Source organism: Clavelina lepadiformis, chromosome 8, assembly GCF_947623445.1.
Source record: "Clavelina lepadiformis chromosome 8, kaClaLepa1.1, whole genome shotgun sequence".
Taxonomy (NCBI): Eukaryota; Metazoa; Chordata; class Ascidiacea; order Aplousobranchia; family Clavelinidae; genus Clavelina; species Clavelina lepadiformis.
Genome location: NC_135247.1, coordinates 2371538 through 2398394, shown reverse-complemented (window position 1 = coordinate 2398394; position 26857 = coordinate 2371538). Strand labels below are relative to the sequence as shown.

The 26857-nt window shown below is 37.9% G+C and overlaps 4 protein-coding genes across 6 annotated transcripts; 1 reads left to right on the top strand and 3 right to left on the bottom strand.

The window, feature by feature from the left end:
• The first annotated feature begins 1302 nt into the window (after positions 1–1302).
• Positions 1303–10745, top strand: LOC143468248 (uncharacterized). 3 transcript variants are annotated; one of them, XM_076965336.1, is made up of 6 exons: positions 1303–1594; positions 1937–2662; positions 2774–3087; positions 6471–6644; positions 6820–6949; positions 9926–10745. In XM_076965336.1, exons 1-6 carry the CDS (start codon positions 1513–1515, stop codon positions 10126–10128), a joined length of 1629 nt encoding a protein of 542 aa, XP_076821451.1. In that variant the 5' UTR covers positions 1303–1512; the 3' UTR covers positions 10129–10745. The 3 variants fall into 3 exon arrangements, with proteins under 3 accessions (XP_076821451.1, XP_076821453.1, XP_076821452.1); XM_076965338.1 differs by having other exon boundaries at positions 1307–1594; positions 2129–2662; XM_076965337.1 differs by lacking the exons at positions 1303–1594; positions 1937–2662; positions 2774–3087 and adding an exon at positions 3153–5686.
• Positions 10690–13916, bottom strand: LOC143468249 (nucleoporin NUP42-like). Its single transcript, XM_076965339.1, has 7 exons — positions 13781–13916; positions 13598–13711; positions 13455–13518; positions 12991–13187; positions 12520–12622; positions 11629–11756; positions 10690–11544 (listed from the first exon to the last, which is right to left on the bottom strand). Exons 1-7 carry the CDS (start codon positions 13884–13886, stop codon positions 11153–11155), a joined length of 1104 nt encoding a protein of 367 aa, XP_076821454.1. The 5' UTR covers positions 13887–13916; the 3' UTR covers positions 10690–11152.
• A 6-nt stretch (positions 13917–13922) lies between these two features.
• LOC143468251 (large ribosomal subunit protein bL12-like) lies at positions 13923–16277 on the bottom strand. The gene has a single exon (XM_076965340.1). The coding sequence runs from the start codon at positions 14782–14784 to the stop codon at positions 14203–14205; it is 582 nt and encodes a 193-aa protein (XP_076821455.1). The 5' UTR covers positions 14785–16277; the 3' UTR covers positions 13923–14202.
• A 4147-nt stretch (positions 16278–20424) lies between these two features.
• Positions 20425–26390, bottom strand: LOC143469417 (vesicle-fusing ATPase-like). The gene is made up of 19 exons (XM_076967110.1): positions 26204–26390; positions 25952–26051; positions 25792–25831; positions 25482–25648; positions 25157–25322; positions 24752–24857; positions 24491–24644; positions 24135–24230; positions 23836–24001; positions 23520–23594; positions 23214–23401; positions 23000–23095; positions 22694–22804; positions 22123–22302; positions 21905–21971; positions 21756–21835; positions 21297–21431; positions 20917–21086; positions 20425–20822 (listed from the first exon to the last, which is right to left on the bottom strand). The coding sequence occupies exons 1-19, from the start codon at positions 26308–26310 to the stop codon at positions 20813–20815; spliced, it is 2214 nt and encodes a 737-aa protein (XP_076823225.1). The 5' UTR covers positions 26311–26390; the 3' UTR covers positions 20425–20812.
• Positions 26391–26857: the final 467 nt, after the last annotated feature.

Sequence of the window (26857 nt, the reverse complement as noted above, 5' to 3'; positions counted from 1 at the left end):
ATTTTTAGCCGCTATAGAAAACATTGGACGTAGATGAAAAAGATGAATGAAGATATGCGTAAAAACGTCTACTCAATAATCAATACTGGGCGTAATGACGTCGCCATGTAAATCAAAGTATTATTACAAGAAGCAGGGTGAAGGAGAATCTGTTTAGCTGTTATCGGTGACGTGGGCGTACGCTTTTTTCCCTTCCCATATGCTGTTCGGAAAGCAGCCCCTTAAAAGCGTGCGTAGCATGCGTCAGCGTCACTTGTGCGTGAGCGTCAGAGCTGATGCGGATATTCCTAAGGCAGTACTCGTGTGATTAATTGCGGCAGAGGAATGGAATAGACATGTTTGCGTTATGCGAGGCATTGTGAACAATTACCAGACGATCAACTAAGTTGACACAAAAAGTTTTAAGTAAAAGCACAGAAATTCTGCTTAAATCTTAATTGAGTTGTTGACGTAAGAAACTTGGGCCGTGTGTAACAAAATCAATAAAATATTTTACGAGAAAATTTTGCTACAGGTTAATGAGCGGCAAAATACAAAGATATCGCCGTTTCAAGTGCAGAGTATGCCTCTGTAAGCAGACTGGGTTACGTTACGAAAGCGAAACAACCGATCGACGATCGTCTTGACGAAGCGCATGTTTAGCAGAAATGCATTCTCGTTAGAGCGTGAAAGCTTATATAGGCCGCTACGCTCTCTATCAATTGAACTAAAAATAAATGTATATCTTCTTTTTTTGCGTAAACTTGAATACTTTCTACAAGGATACAAAAAGCACCAATCGTTAGCATTACGTCATTCGAATTCCGAACTGTGTCGCAATCATAAAAGGGCACTGCGAGAACTGCATCATCTGATCAATTTGAGCATTTGGGTTCAGTCATGGTGATGATGAGTTTAGGCAGCAATTGAAGATTATTAGAATTTTGACAAAATACTGCAGGGTTTTTAAGAGACGCGTATGTTATGCCCCACCAGATACAGCGTGAAGTGTAGTCACCTGTGCATGGAAACGGGCGCATGCTTCGTAAGTCTGACGCATTGCTAAACTGCACAATCATCATTCTAATGAGTGTGCTCCATGCGGACACCATAATTCGCTTTTTAAACAGTTTTGACGGATCAAATATTTCACCCTCTCCTCATTTACATAGAGACTGGCGCCGGCTTCGTGTGGCACTTCATAACGCAATGGTGCCTGTGATGTCATAAACACGATCGTACACGACGGAGAGTGTTACGCCCTCGAAAATGGCTTTGATATCTATGATTATTCCAAACTTCGCGGTGACTCAAATTTGAGGATTTAAATTTTGATAGCGGTAGGCAAAGGCTGCCCTAGGGCGTCTGAACCAAACGGTGCTTGGATCTAGGGCACAGCCTCTCTCAGATAAGGAACTGTTATTAGTTGACAAAATAAAACCACAGCGATCACAAAAACAGCCTGTCCATTGTGTATCTACACAGGTCTCTTTTGGAATACGTTAGTACTTACTGCATCTTGAGTGGTTTTAAATGCTTACAGCGAATTTGGTACAAAGCAAAATTGCTTTTTCCAGGCAAGTTGCTGCACCCGAGAGCGACAACAGTGACCGAGGTAACATACCGTCATTGTCGCATGTCGTTATATGATACCAGTGTGTACAAGCCAAACACGATGTCTACGAAGGCATGGAATGACTTGTACCGTCTGAAGTAATCGATTGGTGATAATTTTTGTGATAAGACAATTTTTGATTCTGAAAAGCGATAATTGGATAGTTTTAGACCCGATCATTATCATTTTTGTTAAAGCATTATCAAATCATTACAATTTTTTGTTGCTTTTTACTTTTTTGCGTTCTATTTAATTTATTTGTTCTTTTATTTCGCTTCTTTAAAGTTTTTGTTTTTGTTCATTACTTACTCCACATCACTAATAAATCTTCATCTTCATTAGAGCAAGAGCACGGTAGCAGCATGGAATGTCGTTTCGCCGGGCAGACCAGCGTAGCCGCACCCAGCAGCTACCAAATTTCATCATCTGTTTCCGATATCATTGGCGACTTTTTGCTCGATAACCGAAGTCCAATAGACAGGGAAATTGCAAGTTGGGCGGACGATGAATACTCAGACTTTCCTTCTTGTTTAGAGGAAGATTTTTTTCAAGCTGAGTTGACATCACCCACGGATCTAACCCTGGACACCCTGGAGCCTTCTTTTGTCACCACTACCATGGCAACCAGTGTTGAGTCAAACTCCGGAAGCGGACAAGACTCTTCGCCCTGCATTCACTTTGACATGTCCCTTGAAAACAAGTCACGACAAAGTTTTGACCAATCATGGTACAGCGAACAACCCGGACCGTCGTACAATATGACGTCACAATATCAAACTATGAGCGAACAAACAAACAAACAAATGCCGGACTTCGAATCGCCGTCATACATTCAGCAACCTGAATACGTTGATTCACTATCCCAGCCAGCTTACCCGACCGAACAATACGTCCCGGTTCACATGCCTTACGCGGGAATCGAACCTGCAAACACAGACTCAGCATACAAGTCACCTCAGTTTCCTGCTTACGAGGAAAGACTAGAAGAAATTAAAACAGAAGATGTGAACACCATTCTTGCTTCTACCTGTTCAAGGGTGACCACAGACTATCAGCAAGAAGCACTAGGTTAGTTATCAAGACTATTTCCCTTACAGGTGTTTCGGTTACATTTGCTGCATTTGAATGGACTTATTACAATCAGTTAAACTATATTGTGATGTCATAATCTATATGCAGCAAGTCGCAGCTTCTCTGGGCGGTCCAGTGGTCACTTGCCATCCCAGTCTACGTCACAACGCAACCCCTTCATACGTCAGTTATCCTGGGATAACGTGGTGACGCAACAGAGCCAATTGACGTCATGTTACAGTTTATCGGATTCCTCCATCCCGAACCTTTTCGGGAGTCCGGCTCCGGTTCCGGTTGTAAGCTTTTCCGGAGAAAATGTTCAGAGGGTCGGGACACCAGAATATTCCGTTCCTTCCGGTTACTATCAAGCCCATTACCGAACTGGGAATCTACCATTCCAAGCAAGGACCATTTGCGATCAGGTACAATGGTTTACACTTAGTTATAAGCCGACGTAGTTTCATTTAAAAATGTTTTGTATGAGCCGGGTTTGAATGTTTGACAATGTCTTGATACTGAAAAGTGCGCCTAAGCTTACTTAAATCTCACAGTAAAGCGGTTTGTTGCGATATTTCGTTGTTATTTGTTTACACACTCAAAATGGTTATGTGTTAATCAATTAATTATGATTAAAATCTGAAACTTATTATCTTGATTGCAAAATAAATCATGTTCTTAATAAAACTAACAAATTATGTGATAAATTTAAATCACAGAAATTAAAATTTATCATAATGTAATTGCTACTCAAAAACGAGGAAAAAATAACTTTATTTTTTTGTTTATCTCATCCAAACACAAAATTAAGAGAGCAAATAATTGGACCATGAAATTGAGGTTCATCATTTTGATCGCAAGTCAGATAAACTCACACCAATGTCGCTCGTTTTTTGACCGTTTATGCCCTTCAAGCGAATTTATATAAGGTCTATTTATAAATTATGCAATATCATACGATGTCGAAAAATGGTCACTGAAATAACAGACCACAGTAAGTGTTCGCCCGAAACTTCCGCAGTAATTAGCCAAGAGCAGGAAACTAAAAACTCCATCAATGTTTAATTTGCGGCTTCCGACGAAAAATAATGTAAAGCGTGATAATTGCCGGTCAAAGTTGTGGGTGAAGGCAGTATGGTATGCTTGAGAATCACCTGATAAGACTTTGAGAAAGTTGAACGTTTCTTGCGAGACTGGACCAACAAGAATCGTAGCCTAAGGGCCACCGGGAGGTACAGGAGAAAAAATACAAACCAAACACACACTGCCTTTTAAAACAAGCTAAAATATAACGCGGTCGTCAAATATCGTTCGAAGTCGTGTCGTCTCGACAATAAAACAACAATAACGAGTCAAGCAAGCTGTCATAAGCATTCGTTGCAATTTTAAAATAGTTTTTTGCCGGACAGTAGTTTTGAGTTCAACTTGACAAGGACCATCCTGTTTCGACGGCAGATGGCTGGAAATCGTCGGGTCAAATTATCTTTTTTGGTTGTTGCAGTTTGTTCGAAAGGTTGGAAAGAAAATATTTAACCTCTATAATCTATATACTTGCGCGTTTATAAAATGGCAGAGTGAAATTGGTGAAAACAGTTATCTCAAGTGCTTAGCTTAAAACAGAGGAGGAGAGGAAAATAGAAGCTTTATTACAAAGTAGTGTTTGTATAACTGACTGAATTGTTAAATCATATTTTAGCTGTGGCCGGCAGTGCCATTGCTTAGAGGTACGCCATCTGGTTAATGCGCTCTGTAGCCTACTGCATTCGGAAAACTATTTATACATAATTTGGCGTTTTTGAGCTAAAGTTGAATCTGCCAACACAGACGTTTAAAGTCGAAAGCGCATTTACATTTACAATCTTGTTTTGCAGCAAAACTTCTTTTTGTCCATGTCAGTTGTGTATTAAAACGTGGTTGAATTAATAACCCTTGCCATGACTTAACATGAGCAGATTAGAACTTTCCCGACAAGTTATCGGGTTAGGGGAACTCCCGGAACCTCATGACATCATCTCGACTTTTCGCTCTTCAACCGATATTTCAACATTACCTGACAATATTTTACGAAATGGCCGCATGGCTTGTAGCTATGACGACCAGCAGTCATCGTCATCGTCTTCTTTGATTGGTTTAGACGAGGGTGACGTAACAGACGCACAGGAAGCTTTCTTTGGCAGATCCTTGGTCATGCCCGTAACGCACGGAGCTTTAAAGAACAGACTTTGCATGGAAGGGGTCCAGCAGTTCCCTGAAATTTCCGCTCCAATCCTGGAAAACAGCCCCACGATGCGAAGGTGCTGGCACAAAGGAACCCAGGACGTCAATTTGGCCAGTGTTACGTCACAATGGAACTACAATGCTTCACCTCAGTCAACTACCTCACAGCAGGACGTGAATTTCGGGGAAAGGGGTCGCAAAAACTCTTCAGTGGGCTTGGAAGAGGCTTTAAGCTTCTCTCCCACTCCGTCCCCTCAAAACCTGTGTGAAGTTACCCTGGGGGCGTCGGAGGGAATGGCGGCCGAAAACCGTTTTGACGAAAAGCTCAGTCACGAAAAATTGTCTCAAAACGGTTACTTGCCTGACGCTCGTCGCCGTTATTACTCATTTGAACCTCACGTGAGTTATGAGGCATTGCCCCGACCTTTGACCTCGTCGTATTCGCTACCGGATCCCATTGTGACGTCATATGGAAATTTGAATTGGGACGCGCGGAACAGAAATTTGCTGGAGGAGCTGGTTCCGGCAAATAACATACATCGACCTCAATATTCGAGCATTAACTGTGACGTATCCTTCAACCCTACGCAATCTACCTCACATCAAGCCAGATATTTGTCACAGGAAATTTCAAGCGATTTAGCGGCAGATGGACGCGACATCAAACCGCGTCGCATGTCATTTTCCTCCGAGCCCATTCTTAGTCCGAAGATCGTAGACGTTCAGTACCGTGACATAAACGTCAAATACATGCCGTTACAGCGTCATAACTTCGATGTGGGAATGCACAACTTCTCGCTGCAACAGGTGCGGAAACGTGCTGGAATTCTAAATTCTAAGACATAAAACGAAATACCGAAGACGTTAGGTTGTTACTTGCTTAGTTCACGTAAACGACATTATGTACCGGTGAAACGGAGACACTATCAACTTGGCTTATCTGATACCACAGTGTCTTGCTACCCACCATCACAAGTATCGCCTCGAGCTAAAAGTAAAAGCAAGCCGTGTTAGGGTTCCTTGCAACCGCTGCAACGCAATTCTTAGTGGTTTCCATATCAAGGCTTATGTTAAAATGTTAAAACGCGTTGGCATATCTAAAGCAATGTTTTCACAAAATAGGTCATTTTTAACAACAAGATCTTGGTATCAATGTAATGGGATACGCATGAAAACAAAAAGCCTTGGAAGATAATCGGTAACGAACATAGTGTTGTTGTTGCTGAAAAGTGAGGTATTGCGGTCATGTTTACGTCATTGTACGGTATGGTTAACTGCACGCTCTTTTGTCGGTTTCACTGCGATGGGGTAATTTGATGTCTGATACCACATCACAAATGACCCACCACTAAAATTCCTTTGTCGCTTTTGCAAAAGGGTGACCTAACGTCGCATTGACATTTATGAAGCGTTACAAGCGCAATCCAGGTTGAACAAAGGCAGAAAAGCAGAAAACATTTGTTGTACAGGTTTTGAAAAGCTCGAGACAAACTAATTTGGTTGACAAACCATATTTTAATTTTCACAAGCTAAAGACTGATCAAGCTAAAAATCGTTAAATTGGTAATAATTATTTTGTTTTTATATTTAGGGTCAAAGTTCAAAAGGTTCTCCCCCGATCCCAGCGCAGCATCCGGCTGTTGCCCCGGTAACCCAACCGTCTTACGGAGGTTTCGGAGAAGGAACCTGTGCCGTGTGTGGGGACAAGGCGCGATGGCAGCATTACGGTGTCTTGGCTTGCGAAGGCTGCAAAGGCTTTTTCAAGGTGAGTTTAATTAAATGGTCATCGCGGATGCGCCGGGCCTAAACCATTCATTAAGACAGTGACAATTTTTAAGCCGATTAGAATTTCGACTACGCTACAAAATGTCCTTCATTTATACTTAAAGAAAAAACGAACCGTCGGTAGCCTTAAAACTTGCCAAACATGTTTCGTGCAGAGATCGGTTCAAAGAGATGCCAAGTACGTCTGCCTCGGTAATAAATCGTGCCCCATAGACAAAAAGACGAGGACTCACTGTCCGCACTGCCGATATCAGAAGTGCATTAACGTCGGCATGTGCAAAAACGGTAAGTTTAGTTACATTTAAATCTCTTAAGATTTGGCGATGATTTGCTTAAAATATTCTGAAATTGGAAAATTATTTTAGACGTGGCATGAAATGTAATAGCTTCGGAGAAAAGCGTTTTTCACCGTCTACGGAAATTTTTTTGAAAAAACGAATCGTTAAAGGCTCGGGCGAGAGCTGTAGCATTCGCCTAACGCCAAACTTTTAAAAAATGTTAACTTCCGAACAGTTTTTGCAACTTTGGTATGTAGGTCTAAATTGAGCTTTGGACAAATTAAAAAGCCTTTAAATATTTCATTTTTTCATTCAGCTGCTAAAGTAGGATATATGGTTATATGGGTTAGTATCGCAAAAAATATTTTCAAAATGATAAATTTTTATTTGTTGTTTTCATTCATGCTTATCGTGAAAATCAGATACCGGACGAAATAAGTAGCACTGAGAAAAGCGGTGGCATGCGTTGATGATAAACAAGGGTATAAAATAACCACGTATTATCGCAACCGAATATAATAAAAAGCGATTGTTTTTAAACGTGGGGTTGCACGTTGCTTGATTTTACAACAAAAGAGATTATATTCTTGAACCGTGATGAACTTTCGGGTGTTTGGTTTGTGCGTGTCGAGCGTATACATTGTCGGTTCGTTTGGGTTCAATTTGAAAAATACCATTTGTGCGTCCTGCCTTGTTTACCTTAAAATTTGACCCAGATTTATTATTTGACAGGCTTCAAATTTTAATGTAAACCTCTCCAGCTTTTTCGTGCCGTATCTTGACATCGGTTCGAATATCAGCCCCGTTTAATATCACACTGCACTTGAATACGAGTGAATGTTTAATAAAGCAAAAGAGGTTTTTGAGTACCGGTAGTTAGTTATATAAGACGCAAAAACGTTTTCACCTTCGCCTTATTTTCTTAAGATGCGGTTGAAAACGTTGAAGCGGAAATCCCGGCGTCATTATTTGTAACAACTGAAAACAACTTTTAAGTTGAAAAACATCGCAATAGTTTAAAGAAAGTAGACATTCTTAAAACGAAAACCTGAAAATATAACATATTCTCATATTACATATAACATATTTTCTTTTGGTCACATAAGAGTACAATTTGTATTGAAACTTGTTCTTATGCAAAGAAAACTAAAAATACAAACGTATTTTACCGTAACTCTGTACACAAATGTCCCGAAGTAATTTGTCATGACAATACATTGTAGTATGTCTCGATCGTGGCTGTTTGTGCACCAGATTAAATGTTATTAAAATATAAAGTTACAATTTTCGTTTCTCTCCACCGCCGATATAACAAATCTATAACTTGTCTCAAATCAACGCCATGAAGCAGGTCCCAAAGAACGCGTGGCAATTAACTTTGCAGAGTGAAAGATTAAGTCGCTTTTAGACGCTTAGAATTGACGTGGTTGTGAAAATAACACGTCTTTTTGTTGTAAAATCACAAAGAAAATGCAGAATCACCGAAACCTCCGCACATTTTACGGCGAAAACCGTCGCAACCTTTTCGCGGAAGACAATAAACTTCATGCCTGGCCGTTATTGACGTTATTTTACGACGCCATTGGACACCCGGTTTGACTCGTTTTAAAGACAAGTTCATTGTCTTTTCGTCACATTAATGTGTGCTGCACATTTTTAACGCGACCAAATCGGTTTATTGTTACGTCATAAAAGACAAAGCAACGTCCGGCAATGTGAAAACGACTCTATATAATTCTCACGATAAATCAAGGTACTGTACTTCAAAAATAGGTCCGAATGTGTTCTTCAGCTGTAGGTTGAAAGAATATCAAAATAAACGTCTGGACTCAGCTATTGTGATGCGGTTTCGTTCTACACTATCGAAAATTCGTGAGCACGCAAAGAGCTTTGAACATCTTCCATTTGTCTTTTGTCCAAGACACGGGGGATTTTTCGGAACCAAAAGCGTTTTTTTGAGAAAACAAAAACGATCTTAATTTGGTAACTAAGTGACACTTCAGCAGGGGTGACGAACCGATACTGAACCGGAACCTTTAAACCAGTTTGAACAGTTGTTTTGGGAAACTTAATCGGGATCAGTGTCCAATATACTAAATTTTTCTGAAACCAAACCGAACCTACACCACTGAAGATAAACAACCAAAAACCGAATGGGAATCGAACTTTTCTTGGTCGCAACTATTTTTTAGCCCAAGTGCGTTAACTTTATTGAAAACTTGTTTTTGATAAATACTAACTAAGCCTATCTGTAAATGCTACTAATCGCAAACGCTTGAACCTAGAACGAACCGTATATTAGCAGGTTTGCTGAGCCTGTACGCGGATCGTGGGAATGTTTGCATCCAAAGCAAATTACGAACAGGGAAAATTTTGTGAAACCCGAATCGGAGTTAAACCGTTAAATTGCAGTCCCATTCCCTGCAATTTGAACCCAAGTCTTAGATGATATGCTGGCGCATGGCCGATGGTTTCAATATAGGCATCGCTGCATTCATACAAATTCGTTGTTTTAAATACGGTTATAAGATTTTAGAACGTTTTTGATCAAACGAAAATAACCGATTTTTGAAATAAAAGATGAAGTCAAGTTATTTAGGGATATACAAGCGAAGTATAACACAATATTTAATTCAAAAAGCGAATTTAACGATCAGCCAAACTTAAAATTTATCGTCCGTCGTTTAACGAAATTTTACAAGGCCATGTAGTATCCGAACCATCGCAGATACGAACACGTCATGCCAAATTTAAATCTTTGTTATTTAAAATACGCTTCCTTAATTTGCTAATAATTTCTAATTGAATTATTAACAGAGCGATTGACGTTTTTCGATCTAAATCTCGTTGTGACGTTGATTTTTCGTCATTGCACGTCAGGATGCGAAAAATAATTTTCCACCTGTCAATGGGTGATGAAAAAGTGTCAGATTTCTGATCTTTTGTTAGAGATTCTTCACAAACACATTTTGTTTTGTTGCAGTCGTTCGTACTGACACCACGAAGCGACGCAAAGCATCCAAGACGAAGATAATCGGGCAAACAAAATCTCAAACATCGATTTCTGCTGCTCAGCCACTTCCCGGAAGTGTTTCCATGGTAACAGCAACGACAAGCGGACTCCAGGTTTCACATTTGGACCAAGACAAGACGTCGGTCTGTCCTATGCACTCCTATTACAAATAGGGTTTCATCGGATTGCAATAATCTTCAGTCAAATCTGTCACTGTTGACAAGCACTTTGCACTGCCATTCATTTATTACAGGTCACACGCTTAGTTTTCTACTTATAATTAATCGCCTATTTCGACAACCAATAAATGTAATATTAATTTCTTCTCTTGGACTCATACCGATATAACGTCACAATGCGCAGGAAGAGATGACGTCGTTAGAAGTGCTTTTGTGCGCCACTTAGTGGCGGAAAGAGATTCATTTTGTCAGTGTTGTTTCTTACCTAATAATCGTGCATTATAACATCATTGCCAAACCTAATTGATTGTTGTTGCTCTTGTATATCGCGTAGTTGTTGTGTTTAATGCGTACAGAGCCCTAATGACATCTAAGTTTCACGTAACGATGCGATCGTCTTCTGATATTAAATGTATTCAATCATCGATTTCTTGCTGGTCCCTTTCAGTCTCTGTTTATGGATTGACAAAGTGTCGGTATACTGCCAATTATATATTCCAAGTCTATTTCACAGTGCTGTTAATATTTTCTTTTGCTATCATACAAGTGCAAGCGTTTCGAATTCGAAAAAATGTTATATTATAATAAACTATTCCATCACTTCATAAAAACTGCAGCATAAACCATCTCGGTGCAAACGAACGACAAGACGTGAAAAAAACGTGAAGTTATTAATAACGCTACTTGTTTACCGACAGCTTACTAGGGGTCCATTCTCCAAACTACTAACAGTTATAAACATTTGAAAATGGGTAACAAATAGAACAAGGGCGTTTCTCATGTTTCCAAGCGCATTCTAACCAAGCCAGCCGCTCAAATTTTAGCTAATTGTAGCTTTTACCCCAACAATAAAATTAATGCTAAAACTAACGGTCGCCTCAATCTATTTCCGTACGCGGTTGTTTGAAGAAGGGTCAGAAATAGACTGCGTGTTACCTACGATTTGTTACCTGCATTGATGCGGCAAGAACGTAGCGAAAATAGACCGTGGACTTTCCAACGCGGTGACGTAACCCCGCTATCTGCAATACTCGATCGGCGGTGGTCTCATTGGGATTTTCCCTAAAATGAAACTTGCTGCTTCGAATTGTTCGATTTCCGCTTCACTGAGCTGTGTTTTGTCCGTGTACGTCGAGTCGGAAGTCACAGCAACGGACGACTGCTCCTTAGCGACACCATCCGATTTAAACAAAGAAGGTTTCACGGCTGCAGTGGACGTCGAGATGCTAGCAGGGGGAGTAGAAGGCACTGTTTCTGGCAAAGAAACAAGATTGCTTGTGCCGAATGAAGGAACCGATAGCTTCTGAGTATCAGTGAATTGACTTGGAGGAAAAGTTGGATTTGACAGGGGAGCATCTGATGTGGTACCTGCAGGTGACTTCCGGCCGATTTCTGCGACTGCTTTAAAACCTATAACAGTATTACACGTGAAGTTAAAAAACTCTTCTGTATTGGTCTGAGCAAGCTTCATAAATAGCTGTAGGGATAACTCACCTACACCGGGACCATACATTTTGAGAATGGTCAGACAAGAAGATGGATTGTCTTCCACTGAGGAGTTGAGATTCCCAAGAATGGCGCTCTTAACGGCATCATTCATCGAAGCCAATTCCTGTTTCCTCCTAGAACAAGACACAAGGGCGTAAAATGGCACAAGAAAACAAATTATGGCAATTTTTGATGAAATAGTCATGTGTGTTCTAGAAAACGTTTTGTAGTGATCATTATTTAGTGCTGATGAAGGCGAAAAGCTACTTTGTTAAACGGGTTGTCTCAAGTCAGTATACAACTTCTCCTTCCTTTTAGGTATCACTCGTGGAAACTTTAGGCCAGTAGCTTATTATGGTCAATAGTGGAGGTGCTCATGGAGATTTACAATTCGACTAGAAAACATAAGAAACTCATGGGCAAACCTTGCAAAGGAAACTTCAAAGGTTGCTTTCTTGATGTTAAATATTTGGATGAATTTGCTTTTCTGTGTAAATTTTAAGACTAAAATTAAAATATATCTGGCTACTGACTTGTGGGACATCCTAAATATGTAGACACACAAACATTGTAGAGTAAATGACTGTTGTGTGTGGTTTTTTGTTTCCATGGAAACTAATTCAAAGAAATCCAGAAAAATAGTCAGGAGGATATACTGTACCCTGGGGACCCAATTACTATTTGGTTTGTTTTGTACTTTATTCATTTATATAATTTTAAAAATTTGAGCATTTAAGACAGATCAATTTAACAAAATCCCACCTGAAAAAACTTTATCAATAAAGAAAAACATCAAACAAACTACACACACCACCACACCTCTTTAACCTAAGACATAATTCTGATTCAGAAAAATTACAATGCTTGCAAAAAAGCAGCAAGATTTCAACTACCTACATGGAATACATGGCTTTGACCTCTTGAATTATTCCCTGATACGACTCCATTCCATGAAGATAAAATATTGTTCTCAGCTCTTCCGGCTGGATGTCTGGAAGGCCTGGTAATTTATAGTATTTTTACTGTATGCACCCTTTGGTTACTAGCCTGCTTTTTCAGGGACTTAAGCTCGATGGTGAAGATTTGGATTAACAAAGTAACGATAAATAATGCAAGCGGTAACTTCTGAATAACACAACGCTGGAATCCCTGGAAATATTATTTTTCTTCAGCATTGAAATTCAAAAATTCAGTAATGAATCAGTTAATAAATAATTAATTAATATTAGTCCATTTAAATTTGACTTAATACACTTCTACTGCACAACAAAAGCACTCTGTGCTACAAGACGATGATTATGATTTATTATGATATATATACCTCTGAAAAAATTCACATTATTATGAAATTAATTCTGTCGTCATTACCTTCCAAACATTTTGTTTCCTTTGCGTAAGAATAACAAGAAAATGGCCACATCCTTTCTTGAAGCCAGGCCTTCATGTCTTCTTGTATTGTTGAGATAATCTGCTGTTCATGGGAAGCATTATCCATCGATTGAATGTCATTTCTTTGTTCTTGAAAAGCGGAGAATCTGTTTGCATTGTTCTTGTTCCAATGGAATCTGCAAACAAGCTATTGCTAAATATTCTAATCCAGGAGTCATGGCCGGCGGAATAATTTTGTCCGACCCACCTCACTGTCCCGCAAATGAGTTTATGATATTATAGTGGGTATAATATCATTGAACAAAGTGGGTATTAGGTTCTCGAAAGTCAGTTCTTAGTCAGTGCTTATCTGGCCCATTGCAAAAAAGTTTAATCAATAATAACAATACATAACAGTATAATTCAATAAAAATATCTAAATAAGTGTTTGTTAAAACATTTACTTGTCCTGATTTTGAAATGTTTGTTGTTTGCCAGAACCTCTTGAAAAAGGACTACTGAAGTCTCCTGGTAAAGCAAAATTTTAACAATAAATGTCATCCTGGATACAGCTCCACGGGAAGCTGCCCAACTCCTTTTATCAAACCTTGCTGTCTGTTGTGAGACTGGCTTTGAAACCTTGAGGGCTGAATGAAGTCTTGTTTGAAAGGACTATCCCTTGAGAAGTCTTGTCTTTTTTGACTTTGGTGGTCATACCTGCCTAAAAGATACAGACTGTTAAAAAATCATGTCCAGCAGCGTCAGCCTAAAATTGAGAATTTTAACAAACCTCTGCCTCTTCCGCCCTGCTGTCGTGGGTTGGGCTGAGTATGTTCGTTATAACATCTGTCACCAAACTTACATTTGCCTTGCAAGAAGAACTTGCACACGACCATAGTTAAATCAAGCAACGCTAAACAAGCTAAAATGTCCTTGGTAAATGTAAAATAGCATGATTGCAAAGTTTTTGTTTATACATAGAGTATAAACAATGAAATTATGCCAAAGCTTTGTTTAACTTTACAAAAGTAACGGATAATCACAAAATATATCACTGGCAATCCATTGAAAGATCTGTTATGCAGCTGTCCCAAGCGTAGAACTATAACATAACTAATTTATGAATGAGACATTTTATGTATGATACGACATGTATATATCTTATCAAAATTTCTCAAAAAACAACTGTTCAAAATGGATGAAGTTTTATTCTTAAACTAGTTCAACTTTTCCCCCCGCTTCTTCCAGTGTTTTCTTGATCTCTTCACATTCTTCTTTTGCAACTTCTTCCATAATCACTTGCGGTATCGACTCCACAAGTTTCTTTGCCTGTACTAAATTCAATGACGTCTTAACAGCCTTTAGAGCTTTAATAACTTTAATTTTGTCACTGGCTTGAAATCCAACCAATTTGATTGCAAATTCTGTCCTTTCCGGAACCTTTTCCTCTTCCTGTTTCTCCTCCGCAGAAGCAGCGGCAACACCAGGAGAAGCTGCAACAACTGCAACATCTTTTATGTTGAGAGTTGATTTTAAAAGTTCATTTAAATCAGCAACCTCGCGTAGGGTCAAGCTAGAAATTTCATCAACAAGTTTTACTATTTTTGGCTCATAATATTTTTCCGAGCCAAGCGGAGGACCCGGGATTTCTTCTTGGAGAGCAGCAGCATTGGATGCTAATCTCCTGAATGTACAACACATCACAGGATTAGACCGGAATGTATATTTTAGTGGAGAAGGTCTGGCTGTTGCTTGATGACGAAAACGCATCAATATCTTGCAAACACGAGACATCTCTTTCAGAATTCAGAACGTTTCACTGTTCTACAATAATATCACCACACTAAATGCGTTTATGAGTCTGAAACAAAACGAAGGCCAATAAGAATTATTTTCATTAACGTTTACACACAAATAGCACTTTAACTTCTAGGTTGTTTGAAATCATGAACATAAAAAAGCACCATATCACTTGACAATGCATACACACTTGAGATTAACTTACAGCCATTTGCATCTGATGCAAACGCAATAACTTATAGCTTATGCTTAGCAAGTTTGCAGTATATATGTATCGTATCGTTTACCTTTCATCACTGCTTGTGAGGAAACAAAAAAGTAAAACGCTAACCACTTTAGCGAGATGCCATAATTAATAACTGCACAAACAAACAACGAACGAGAAAAAGCAACCAAGTCAAAAGGCTTGAAACATGCATGAGTTGAAAACAACTTGATAACAAATAATGGTTAGCATGGCCGCTAAACTCAATATATGCATATATGCAAAACTATTTGGTATCATGCTACACTTTTGCTATTTGTATCCAGTAGCATGGTTGTATTTCAGCTTCCGTTAAGGTTTTTGTAAGTTCCATAGTAATTGCACCCATATGGGATTGCACCTACACAGAATTGCACATATTCTGACTTAAGGATTGCATGAAACAAAGACCGTAATATATGGTTACGGTATTTAGCTATGCATGTATGTATTTGGAGTATATGTTTAACCACAGTACACAGGTTGGAGATAGCGTAGTGCCTTAGTTTAAAGGAGGGGGATGAAATGTTTTCCAAGGCTGAGGAGCATGAGAGCTCCAGTTGATCAGAAATTTTACAGTATTATAATACATCATCAGGATAAAACAGTTAAGCTGCATAATGCCGCTTGTACTTTAAGTAAGATGGGCATTATTGGGCTATGCTCCTTCACAGACACAATTGCGGGAGACATCGGCATTTTCACATTTTTATTTTGGGGCAGAGGTGAGTCATTTTGTTTTGTGCGTGTGATTACTTATAGGCTATATGATCTAGGTCCTAGGAATACATATTTCGCCTAATAGGTGGGTTATATGGCATCAAAATCGTTGTATACAGCATTACAAAATTATAGGTCTAGTGCACAACCAAATGACGTCACAATTTGAGTAACTGGAGCCTAGTATACAAAGGCATCCTGTGGTTGAGCACTTCTGCACTACACCCAAACTCGTTCTTTATCTAATGGCATTTTAAAATTATACACCATAAATTTCGTATTTGTATGGTATTGTCGTATTTGTTATTCTCATTTACCTATCTTGATAAGTGAGGGAACAAATCCTGTCACTGCCCAAAAGCACTGAAAACTCTAGGTACATGCGTCTGACTCCTAGGCATAGTCGATGCAATTTCTTGTACCACAATCCTGTGTGGATGCAATCAAGTGTGGCAGCAGTTACCGAGTATGGAAGTTTTTTCAAAGAAATAATGTGGGTGCAAAGACTGAAAAACACAAATTTTGGCATGATACCACTAGGGTAGGGTAGCCAATTTGCGAATAACTTCATATAACGCAAAGTAAAACGTAAATAAAACAAGTTCTACTGATCACACAGCCATAATTTTTATATCATTAGAAGCATATTTTCATTCCTTACATTACACTTTAAAACCGTAAATTTTTAATAAATATCTTTCAGGTGGTAGCAAAAATTGCACCAGCAAATTTTGCGCCAGTGTGCGAAAATTGCGCCAGTTTGCGAATGGAAGAAACATGAATTTCACACTTATTCGAGCAAGTTTACTGTATTCCGATTGGTTAATTTTAATTAAATAGACATCAAATATTCATTCTAGCTTAAAACCCTGACGATTATTTGCCATAAAAATGGCATTTTTCGAAAATAAACCTATAGTAAGTTACATATGTTTCGAACAGAAACCATAACCTTTATTCTTTTTTAGATTTGTACCCCGATTCTAAGCAAATGCGTTTTCTAATCGTATCGTTAATTTTTGACATTGACTGTAGGGTTGGAAAATAAAGGTGCTATTCTTGTTAAACTCTTAGACCGTGCCCAAACATGTACCGATAAATATTTAAAACATAGGACTATACGGTATACCGCATACACCAAAGTATTAAGACCAGTTTAAAATAAAAAGAACCAAATACCAAGAAATCGGAGAAATCAGAAGTAGAGAATCGTTTTATTTACGGCTAACGAAAATCGGAAACTTAAGATAAAGGAACATACCAATCCACAACCGTCTTTCAATGTTTAACATCCACGTGCAATCAGAGGCATTGTATTTGTATAAAATGTGTTTTTTTTTAAAAGACTTCAACCAAAATAGCAAAATCCTTTGCAACGAATGATTTTAAATATCACGCTTGAACGGAATCACAATATGGAAAGCAAACAACTTCAAAATAACAACAGTAAGAATGGCAACCAGAGTTAAAATTCAAATTGTCATCTGAAACTAGCATTCAGATATGCCTTCACTCACAGTTATGACAGAGGTAAGTGAGCTGTTCGACGTCATGTTGGGTGAGATTGGGATCCAAGTGGGTACATTTAACGTGATACCAGCGATCGCAATTATCGCATTCTACCCACCTGGATTCGTCTTTTCCCCCTGAAAACTGCACACAACATTCTGTATAAATATCCTCGGAGATAGTCATCGATCTTTCGTTCGGAGATTGCTTCTTACCTATTCTTTTTTTGTTCTTTCTCTGTGTCTTGGAAAGTCTCAAAATCTTTCTTTCATCCTTTTTTTTCTGTTTTTCACGAATATTAGCTTTTTTTTATTAGCATCCTTTTTTGACGTAATTGGAGCACTTGGGGAAGACGTCAACACATCATTGCAAATGTCGGAGGAGAAAGCCACCTCCGATCGGTCATTGGAAGTAACGCGTTGCGTGTGTTTGTCACTAAAAATAACTGGTTGTACATTGTCATCTGGAGTTGATGTCTCAATTGCAGTGATAGAAGTTATTGGGTCCTCAGACCCTAAAGAAAATCCTTGTGAAGGAATCGTCTGGGAGTAATCAACAGCATTTTCGTCTATCGGCCATATACCACAAGCTTTGAAAGATTGTTTGATTTTCGCGGGCTGTGAACTTTTTTGCAACGCTGTGGTAAGTACTTTACCAAAAGTGAATTTTGTCACAGGTGCTTTCGTGTTCCTCACAAAAGTTAAACAAGCTGATCTCCATTTGGCTTTTTAAGCTTTATCAAGTGGTTGCAATACGTGAGACGTATGTGGGGGCAAGCTAAAAAGTACAACTTTGTGATCTCTGCAGAGGACGATAGTTCTAAAATCCTGTTTGGTAAGGTGGCCAGGCATCCTTCACAGATACCAAAGAAACGTCTTGAAATTTTCAAGTACCTTAGAAGAACTTTTATTGAAAAATGTCAAAGCAAAAATTTACAGAGCAATGTGACGCACCTACAGTCCTACACCCATTCACTGAAACTATTTTACTGACTCAAACGATTTTACAGTTCTGTGAAATTACATTCGCATATTGGCTACTGCATCAAAGTTGGACCAACGTAGAAAAAGTGATTAAAAAAGAAACTTAAAGATGAAAGAGCTCCACGAAAATTTAAAGAGACTTAGAAGAGGAACTGCTGCGCAAGTGTGCGAAAAAAGAGCTCTCTAGCTCCTATCATTCGCGAAAAATTAAAAGATTTGTACAGGGAGCAATTTCTTGCCTCAGCAAGAAATTTAGCTTTTTTTGAGTACGGTGTGTTTCTCTATATAAAAAACAAGGATAATTTGTAGGTAGAAACTTGAAAATTTGTATGTTAACAGAGAAGGGCGTTAAAATGTTGCACACGAAATTTTAGTCCAAAATGTACAAAACTTAAAATTTGATTAGCGATTTTTGGCAAAATTTCGCTTACTGGCTACTTTCGCATATTGGCTAGCCTACCCTATAATGCAATGAAGCTTCAATTGTTTATTACAACTTAGCGTTCAAACACGCTTATTTTCTTTGCCTGTTTATTATAAATTGGCGTAAAGATGAAATAATTTGGCGAGCACGTCACTGAGTCTCGTTCATGCAGGTGCCAAACGTTCCAGTTTCCATGCCCATGACCGGTAAGGCAATTAGCATTTTCAGATTTTGGCAACTTGCAGACGTTACCAACCTTAGATTACCAGGCCACCGCTTCTCCGGTACTCATCCAGTTACTGCCCTAGTGCAATAACACCAATAACTAACTTATAAGCCAAGGTTGTTTTTACATTTGGTTTCAGTACAAGTCACAGGAGCTAGGCTAGATTTTTAAGCATGCATGAAAACAATGTGATTGTAGCGCCATGTCACATTTTTACATGGCGAACGGCCAAATTTTGCAAAGGAAAAGTTAACAGATCCCAGATTGCTGTACGATGCAATTTTAAAAGTCGTGATGGTGTAAATGGGCAATAAATTAATCTTTAGGTATACCTATGGACGCATGGAACGTTAAAACGTTTGAAATTGTAAACCTAGCATGCAAAGCGTCTGTAGAGAAGCATTAACATTTGTTTGGTTTGTGGCACACGCCAAATTAAAATCAGACCACCGGTGTCATAACTAAATAACTTTTAATAATTAAGCAATTAAAATATGTAGGTTGATCGAAGTCACAAAACACTGAAAGTAGAAATTGCTGTTGTAAAATCAAAGTCCAGAAAACCCTCTCCTGCGTTGTAAATATTGTTTTTCAGAACACAAACAGATCGACTTTGGATTGAAAAAAGTGACTTCTTCACACCCTGGCAAAGAAAATCCAACTATGAAAAATGAATTTTCAAGATCGCTTGCTCCAAAATTCAACCGGACATCAGATATGTTCATCTCTTCCTGGCATTTACATCACTGTCGATGCATGCATATCCAAACAAACTGATCAAACCATCTGACTGGACATGAGTGACGTAACTGACCATCTTCTACATTCGCTCATAACTCACCTGTGTAAAATATTCTTACTGCGTACATAGGCCACCTGAAGGGGACTTTGATCCCATGGATGGAGTTCATTTTAGTGGGGTTTTTCTTTTCCATCCAGACACACAGATCGGTCCCATTTGACTGTGACACAACGTTTCTTAACATTCTCTTATTGGTCCGTAATGCACGTTTTTGTCCTCGAGGCCTTGTCATATTTGCCCGTTCGATTTGTGGAAATCATTGCATTGTCAATAACTTCTAATATGTTTGTGCCCACCTGGGTCAGCACAATATTTTCGTCACCCTTTTTGAAGGTGAAAAATAAAATGAATGACAGAAGCATGCAAATTTTATGCAGCTAGGGACTTTTGAACAGGGCAATCGCTGCCACATTGTAGATTATTCAAATTTTTGTTGGGTCGCGATAAGCATCCTTCCTGCTAGATCTTTCACTTAAAACCTAGTTTAATTATAAGTACTAAAATCACTCGCTTTATGGTAAAAACCTAACCCTGCATTATCTTCAGTGAAAAAGGAAAGATGTCATCTTTAAACCACGCTCGTTAATTTGGGAATTAAGGCTAATAAACATAGGCGGTGTTAAAGCTAAATGATACTCGTTTACGTTAGCATTTTACCAGTAAAGTCAATTGAAAATTTTTATTGGAGAACGAAGGTGATAAAATTGTACGTACCATCACCAGCCATTGATACTCAACGTAAATATTTATTGCACAACATCTATAGTGACTGTGAAACAACTACAGCGATAAAAAGAAAGCAAGTAAATACAAATCACTACATAGAAATCACCGGAGGTTGTCAGCAAGCAAGTAAAATATGACACAGGTCGTACGGTCTTCAACGATAAAGAAACCATAGAACCTAACTATTTGTAAGTTAAATTTAACATAACACAACAATGAATGGCTACGTTAAAAGTTTACAACAACTACGTAACCGGGCCATGAAAACTTAAGAATAAGCACCACAAAAGTGAGTCTTTTGAAATTCTTTAAAACTGATAATCGTGAAGGGGTGGGAATTACTCGTAGTCTGAATTGGAACGCAATGCAAGCTGACCGGACAGAACAATCACTTCAGCCTGTAGAAGCAAGAAATACAGCTATTACCTAAGAAAAAGCAAGCTTATACTTTCAATATGTAATACACAACTAGTCAATTGCTGCTGCACGTACCCAGCCTCATCCTCCAGAAGTGACAAGAAGGTCGGCACACGCATGGGTGATTCTGCTTGTTCCGCAGTTCCAACGATGCGTATCAAGGATTTGATCCCGACCCAGGCTTTTCGGCCTTTTAGTTGGCGAGATATTGACGATCGATCGTCGGAAGTGAACGCTTTCAGTTTCTGAAATGTTAAACGTGTTGTATTAGGGAACATTAGAGTGAAAAACGTTAATGAGCAGCTAATAAGACCAGTGGCCATGTAGGACTAGCTGGGCAAAGGGCATACTGTATTTTAACAACCTTCTATTGCTGTTTGAATACCAACACCTGAAACGACTCAAATAATATCGCATTTTGCTTCTTTTCAATATGACGAGAGTGAGACGCATACCTCCAAAGTGCTGTTTATGTGGTGCTCGGTGGATAAGGACGGAATATGAAGATGAGAGTCAAACGACTTGTCCATTCCCATTTCCCTCAACAAATCCTGATTGCTCGACGTGCCAATGACCAGTAAACGGCGACCCTGAACAGTTAAAAATATCAAATAAAGAAAGTGTTCAACTTTGAAATTACTTGATGTGATTATTGGCCCGCCTAACGCGCCTGTGCCACAAAGATGCAAAGAAAAATACAGACAAAAATTAATTGAAAACTCTGCAATAAAAGTTTACAAGCAATTAAAACATATTATTAGTCATGAAGTGTATCTGGAGCAACCTAAGTTTCTTCAAAGCATTCAAAAAAGTTTTAGAGTACCACTTTTTCCCATCATGAAAAATAAATTTTTTATGAATAATTTCTCACTATGTCATAAGTAGCTCAGTGTGACGTCATAATGTAAACTCACCAATGGCGGAAGATTTTTGCATAAAACCATGAGCGCTTGCGTCACTGTATTGGAGAATCTTGGTCCAATTGGATTATAGTCTGAAAGTTTAAGTCAGTGTTAACTTCGCGGTTGAAACTATACGCTACCAGCAAGTACAAACCGGATACCTATAAGTTTTTCTATATCATCCATAACTACGCAACTGAGTTGAGATTTGTAGGAGTCGTCAAAAACCTGGAATAAAATTAAAAAATGTAAACCCTACTTCACTAGTTTTGAGGATAAGAATGGTTTATTTGTACTGCATGCAAAGCTGTACAAATCATAGTATAAAACTATTATAATCGAATTTACATTTACAATAAACACAAATGGTTTTGTAAACCTTTTTTAGATGTTGACATTTTGCAGCTTCAGAAAACCCAACTAATTTATCAGGAGCACAAATTTTTATAAAGGGAAACCCTGAGTTGACAGCAATCTTGGTTGCAAGAGCAGTCTTTCCACTTCCAACTCCTCCAGTGATGAGGACACTCACTAGGGGCGTTTTATCACTGTTCTGCACCTACTCACCAGAATGCAAAAAGAAATAAGGTTACAAACCTTGACATGTCACACATTGACGCGAACAACGATTTCAGTTTTCTGCATTAGTTTATGAGTTGTTTTATTTCAATATTAGGCAAAAAATGCTTGTGATCACATCTCTTTGCGTTGGTCACAGGTTAACACATTAACACCTATACAGATTCATAAACATTCAAGTTAATATTAATAACTACAAAGAATGTTTTCCGGACACAGTGTCTGTGCACACTCCTGTTAGACCAAGTGCAACAAAGTTGGTTGTAACGTGTTGTTTACGTTTATTTCACGTTTCATGAGCAAACCTGATGCATCTCACAAACAAAGAGCAATACAGTACTATACAGCTAAGACTTGTACCACAAAATTACCTGATTGCAAAGCAAAGCCCCATTATCAAGTGTTGATTGTACGGCGTCACCCCACATTATTATCCCATTTCTCATGAAGCGTTCTACATCTTCTTCTTTGGAACCATATGCCTAGATACACTAGACTCATGTAATTTACTTAGGCCTAACATACTTTTAACTGTTACTAATTTTTCCTGCTTTTTAAGCAGTGGAAACAGGTGGTGGAAATTGAAATAGAGTGAAGTAGTGCTTGCTAATTTGAGCATGCGTATTATTTGAATATTTGAGTGGTATTTTTAGCAGAGATTTGTCTAAATTACTCACGGGCTTAATGTCATTTTCCAGGCTCGCCATAAAATCCTGACGACAAACTTGGAGGTCGTCAATGGTGTCTAGATCAACTTCAACTTTACTTCCGGCCTGTAATGATAAAGAAGTCCTTGCATCTTAACCTAAATCAGTTTCTAGAGTTTATCATCTTTATTGACAAAACACAAATTATATTGAACAAATAGGGAGACTGGAAGAATTGACAAACCCGTGTGTGGCGAACAAATGCACACGACTGTGCGGCACCAACTAAACCAGCCAGCTCAGCACCACTGAAATTTTTAGTCAGGGAAGCAATTTCTCTCAGTCTAACATCATCGGACAACATTTGGGATTCCTTCATCTTTTCAGTGTGGATGTTGAGGATTTCTAACCTGCCATCTTCATCCGGAAGACCTTTGTGTTGGAGTTTAGATTAAAAATAGAAACTCCAAGAATGATTTTATACCTTCTGGTTATCAATCGGCATGTTATCACAGGTGTCACAAATTAATTAATTTCTTACGGGACTTACCAATTTCTTTTTTCACTTCTAACCTTCCAGGTCTAAGAAGAGCATCATCGATTAGATCAGGTCGATTTGTCATACCTGCAATTAAAAAGAGTAGATGAAAAGATCTTTGCACTATTTATGTAGATGGCTGTGTAATAAATAAAAATATTTCATGTTATAAAAGGCATCCGTATCCGCCAAAGAAAAAAATCAGAAAAACAAAGAAAAACACTGCACATCACCAACAATTTTTCAAACCATTCTTTTTAGATATTAAGTTTAGATATTAAGGACGTAGCTGCAATTACAAAAGCTTGGTACAACTGCACATGCTAACCAATAACTAAAATGTTGTTCAAGGGATCCACCCCATCAATTTTTGACAGAAGCTGATTAACAACTGTGTCGTGGACTCCAGAAGCACCAGACACACTGCCTCTCTGTTTACAGATTGCGTCAATCTCATCAAAGATGATAATATGAAGTCCACTCTTCATTCCAAGCTAAAGACAGCATTACAGCTTGTGGTAATGGATTGAAATTTGTTTTATTTGTACAAATTAGAGTTAATAGAATAATTTTTTGTTTTATTTGTAAGTTTTTTCCTGAAATTTCACTTTATTGGAATGTGCAAACCTTTTTTTGTTCTTCTTCGGCCGGCTCAAACAACTTCCTAATGTTTGCTTCTGATTCACCAACGTACTTATTTAAAATTTCTGGGCCATTTACAATCTGCACAATATTACATTATGAATAGGTGTATTCCTATGGTTACACATTCAGGTTTGCAATACTGTTGTGTTTGTTATCAAAATGACGAAATAAATTTACTGATTACGCCCCTGAGAGCTCATATTATATCAATACACTTCATTTCCCATGAAACAAAATAAAGTGATGATTATTCCAGACAAAATACAATGCAGCAATGAAGACTGCTTACTAAAGAGCTCAGTTAAGTGATTGAAAGCGAAATTTAGAGAATTTCTAACCTGCGGTTCCCTAGCACTAAGCATTTTCCCTATCTGTCGAGCCATAAGCGTTTTACCACACCCTGGAGGTCCATGCAGTAAAATCCCCTTTACATGCTTGGCACCCATCCGTTCGATTATGTCGGGTGGGAGGACACGAGATGCAAAAGCTCGTCTAAATTTCGATGAAATTTTGTAAAATTCTGTAGGTTTGCTAAAACTGATTCATGTCGCCAGCTTTTACTGATTGTGTTTTGAAGACTACAACATACTTGGGTGTACCTGAAAATTTCTTTAAATTCTTCATCTAACCCTCCGATGCCAAGTTTTTGAAAGTCAAAGTCTGGGTTGATTATGTTTGAATTTGCTTTCATGCTTCTTGCTTTACCTTCAGATAAACGTAACAATACAATGTATAAAGTGGATATATAACATATAAATAAACATCTTCATAAGGCCAAAAATATCAAGACCACATAGTTGCCTATTACCCCACAAATACAATTATTTTATCTAAGTTGTTGTACCATGACTGCTATCACAATTGAAAAGTATTTAGGTAAAGTATACCGTTGACGTAACACTATAAGCATTGAAGAAAAATATTATCTATAACAATCTATTTTTGACATTGCGCATATGTTTTAACTAGTATCGTTACCATTGTAGATTTAAAACTACTCACACCTGTTAGAGTGATGGGTGATTCATTGGATGCTTCGAAGATTATCTTCGTCTTATCTTTATGCGACATTGCCACATGTTTGCCTTGGAACTTGGAAACTGTTGAACCATGGGCTTTGATGGATTGAATGGTGAACACCAAATGACAATTGGATATGACATACAGGAGCTGAAAAACAATTTTTTAATTTAAGGTCAACGTTTTAACCAAATCGAGGATGTAAAGGCTAAAATTTATAGCAACTAAGCATATTTCAATCAATAATTAAACTACTGTAACAGTATTTCGGTATTTTCACCAATAAAAAACTTCTGTTTAAATGTGAACCTGTTGCGATTCCATTAACATCAATTTAAACTTATGAAACTGATCAGAAAAAAACTTTGACATGGCGTCAGTATTAAAACTCGTTGTTGAGTTGGAAGCCGGGCTTCTCAGAAAATCAACTTGAAACACAACTTCTTCTGCGATTGTTCCAGAATTGAATTCACTTACTGCGAAAAAATTTCCAGAAGTACTCTTGTAGATTAGATTTGGATTGTATATCTCATTTAGCTTTTAATAAGATTTCTTTAAATATATGACATATATATATATATACTGCAATAAATTACAATGTAACAAATTAAAAACATACCATCAACTTTTTGTTGAATGCCAAGGTAAGCCCATTTTCTCTGCAATATTTTTAGTATAATACAGTATATATACATATTTTTAAAAAGAAGTAGAAAAAGTTAGAAAATAAATCATAACCTAGATCCCTGAGTTTGAAAAAGCGAATAACTGTATCGCACCTGTAACATTGAAAATCCCAGTGAATCCATTGGCACGTCATCATGTGGATAAGCAGTAAAAACAAAGTCCTGGTTTCGTCCATTTCCCACCACAATATATCTAAAACATATTTAATTTAAAACTAAAATGAAACGTTTTACATAAAAATCTTTAGCATTACAACAATTCATATCTTAGACATTTGCCTATTCATGCATATATGCACTAATTTAACTCGGTAACTGTAGTTAATCCATTTGCTAGTAACTCACGGCAATTTTTTATAATCCGATGGATTCAAAATCACACAATTGGTCATTGTGAGCTCATTGCTAGGGCACTTGGCAACAGTAAATTGACTAAAACATCGAACGCTCATTCTGGCAACTGGATGTTACTTTGATACAATTTCTTCTATTCTATATAATTAAAAATACGAACAAATCTACAAAATATGTACTTGTTTTAGGTTTGTGAAACTTATACAGTAAACTGAGCAATTGTTAATCGTAGTGGAAAGTGTGGTAACAGAACTTACGAGCTTCATCAACGTGCATGCTGAACATTTTTTATCTTCATGCCAATTTATAGCAATAAACTAAGCTAAACTGGTTGTTTGAACGTTAATTTACAATAAATAAATAAAGAAATGAGGCTTCAGTGCACGCCATAATGCCAAAATTTGCATCTTTGTATGCGCAACTTTTCATTGCAAAATATCGAACTTTCTAGTTGGAATTCTAATTTCTAATTAGGCCTATAAGACAGTAAGCTAATTAACAGCAAAAAGCGCTTTTATTTAGCATCAACAAAAAGTTTGTATTTGTGTGAACACAAATACTGAATGTATGCCCGTTTGTGCAAACTAACCAAGTTGCAATCTTTTTAAACTCAAAGCTTCTGAATCCTGATTCATGTTTTATGCT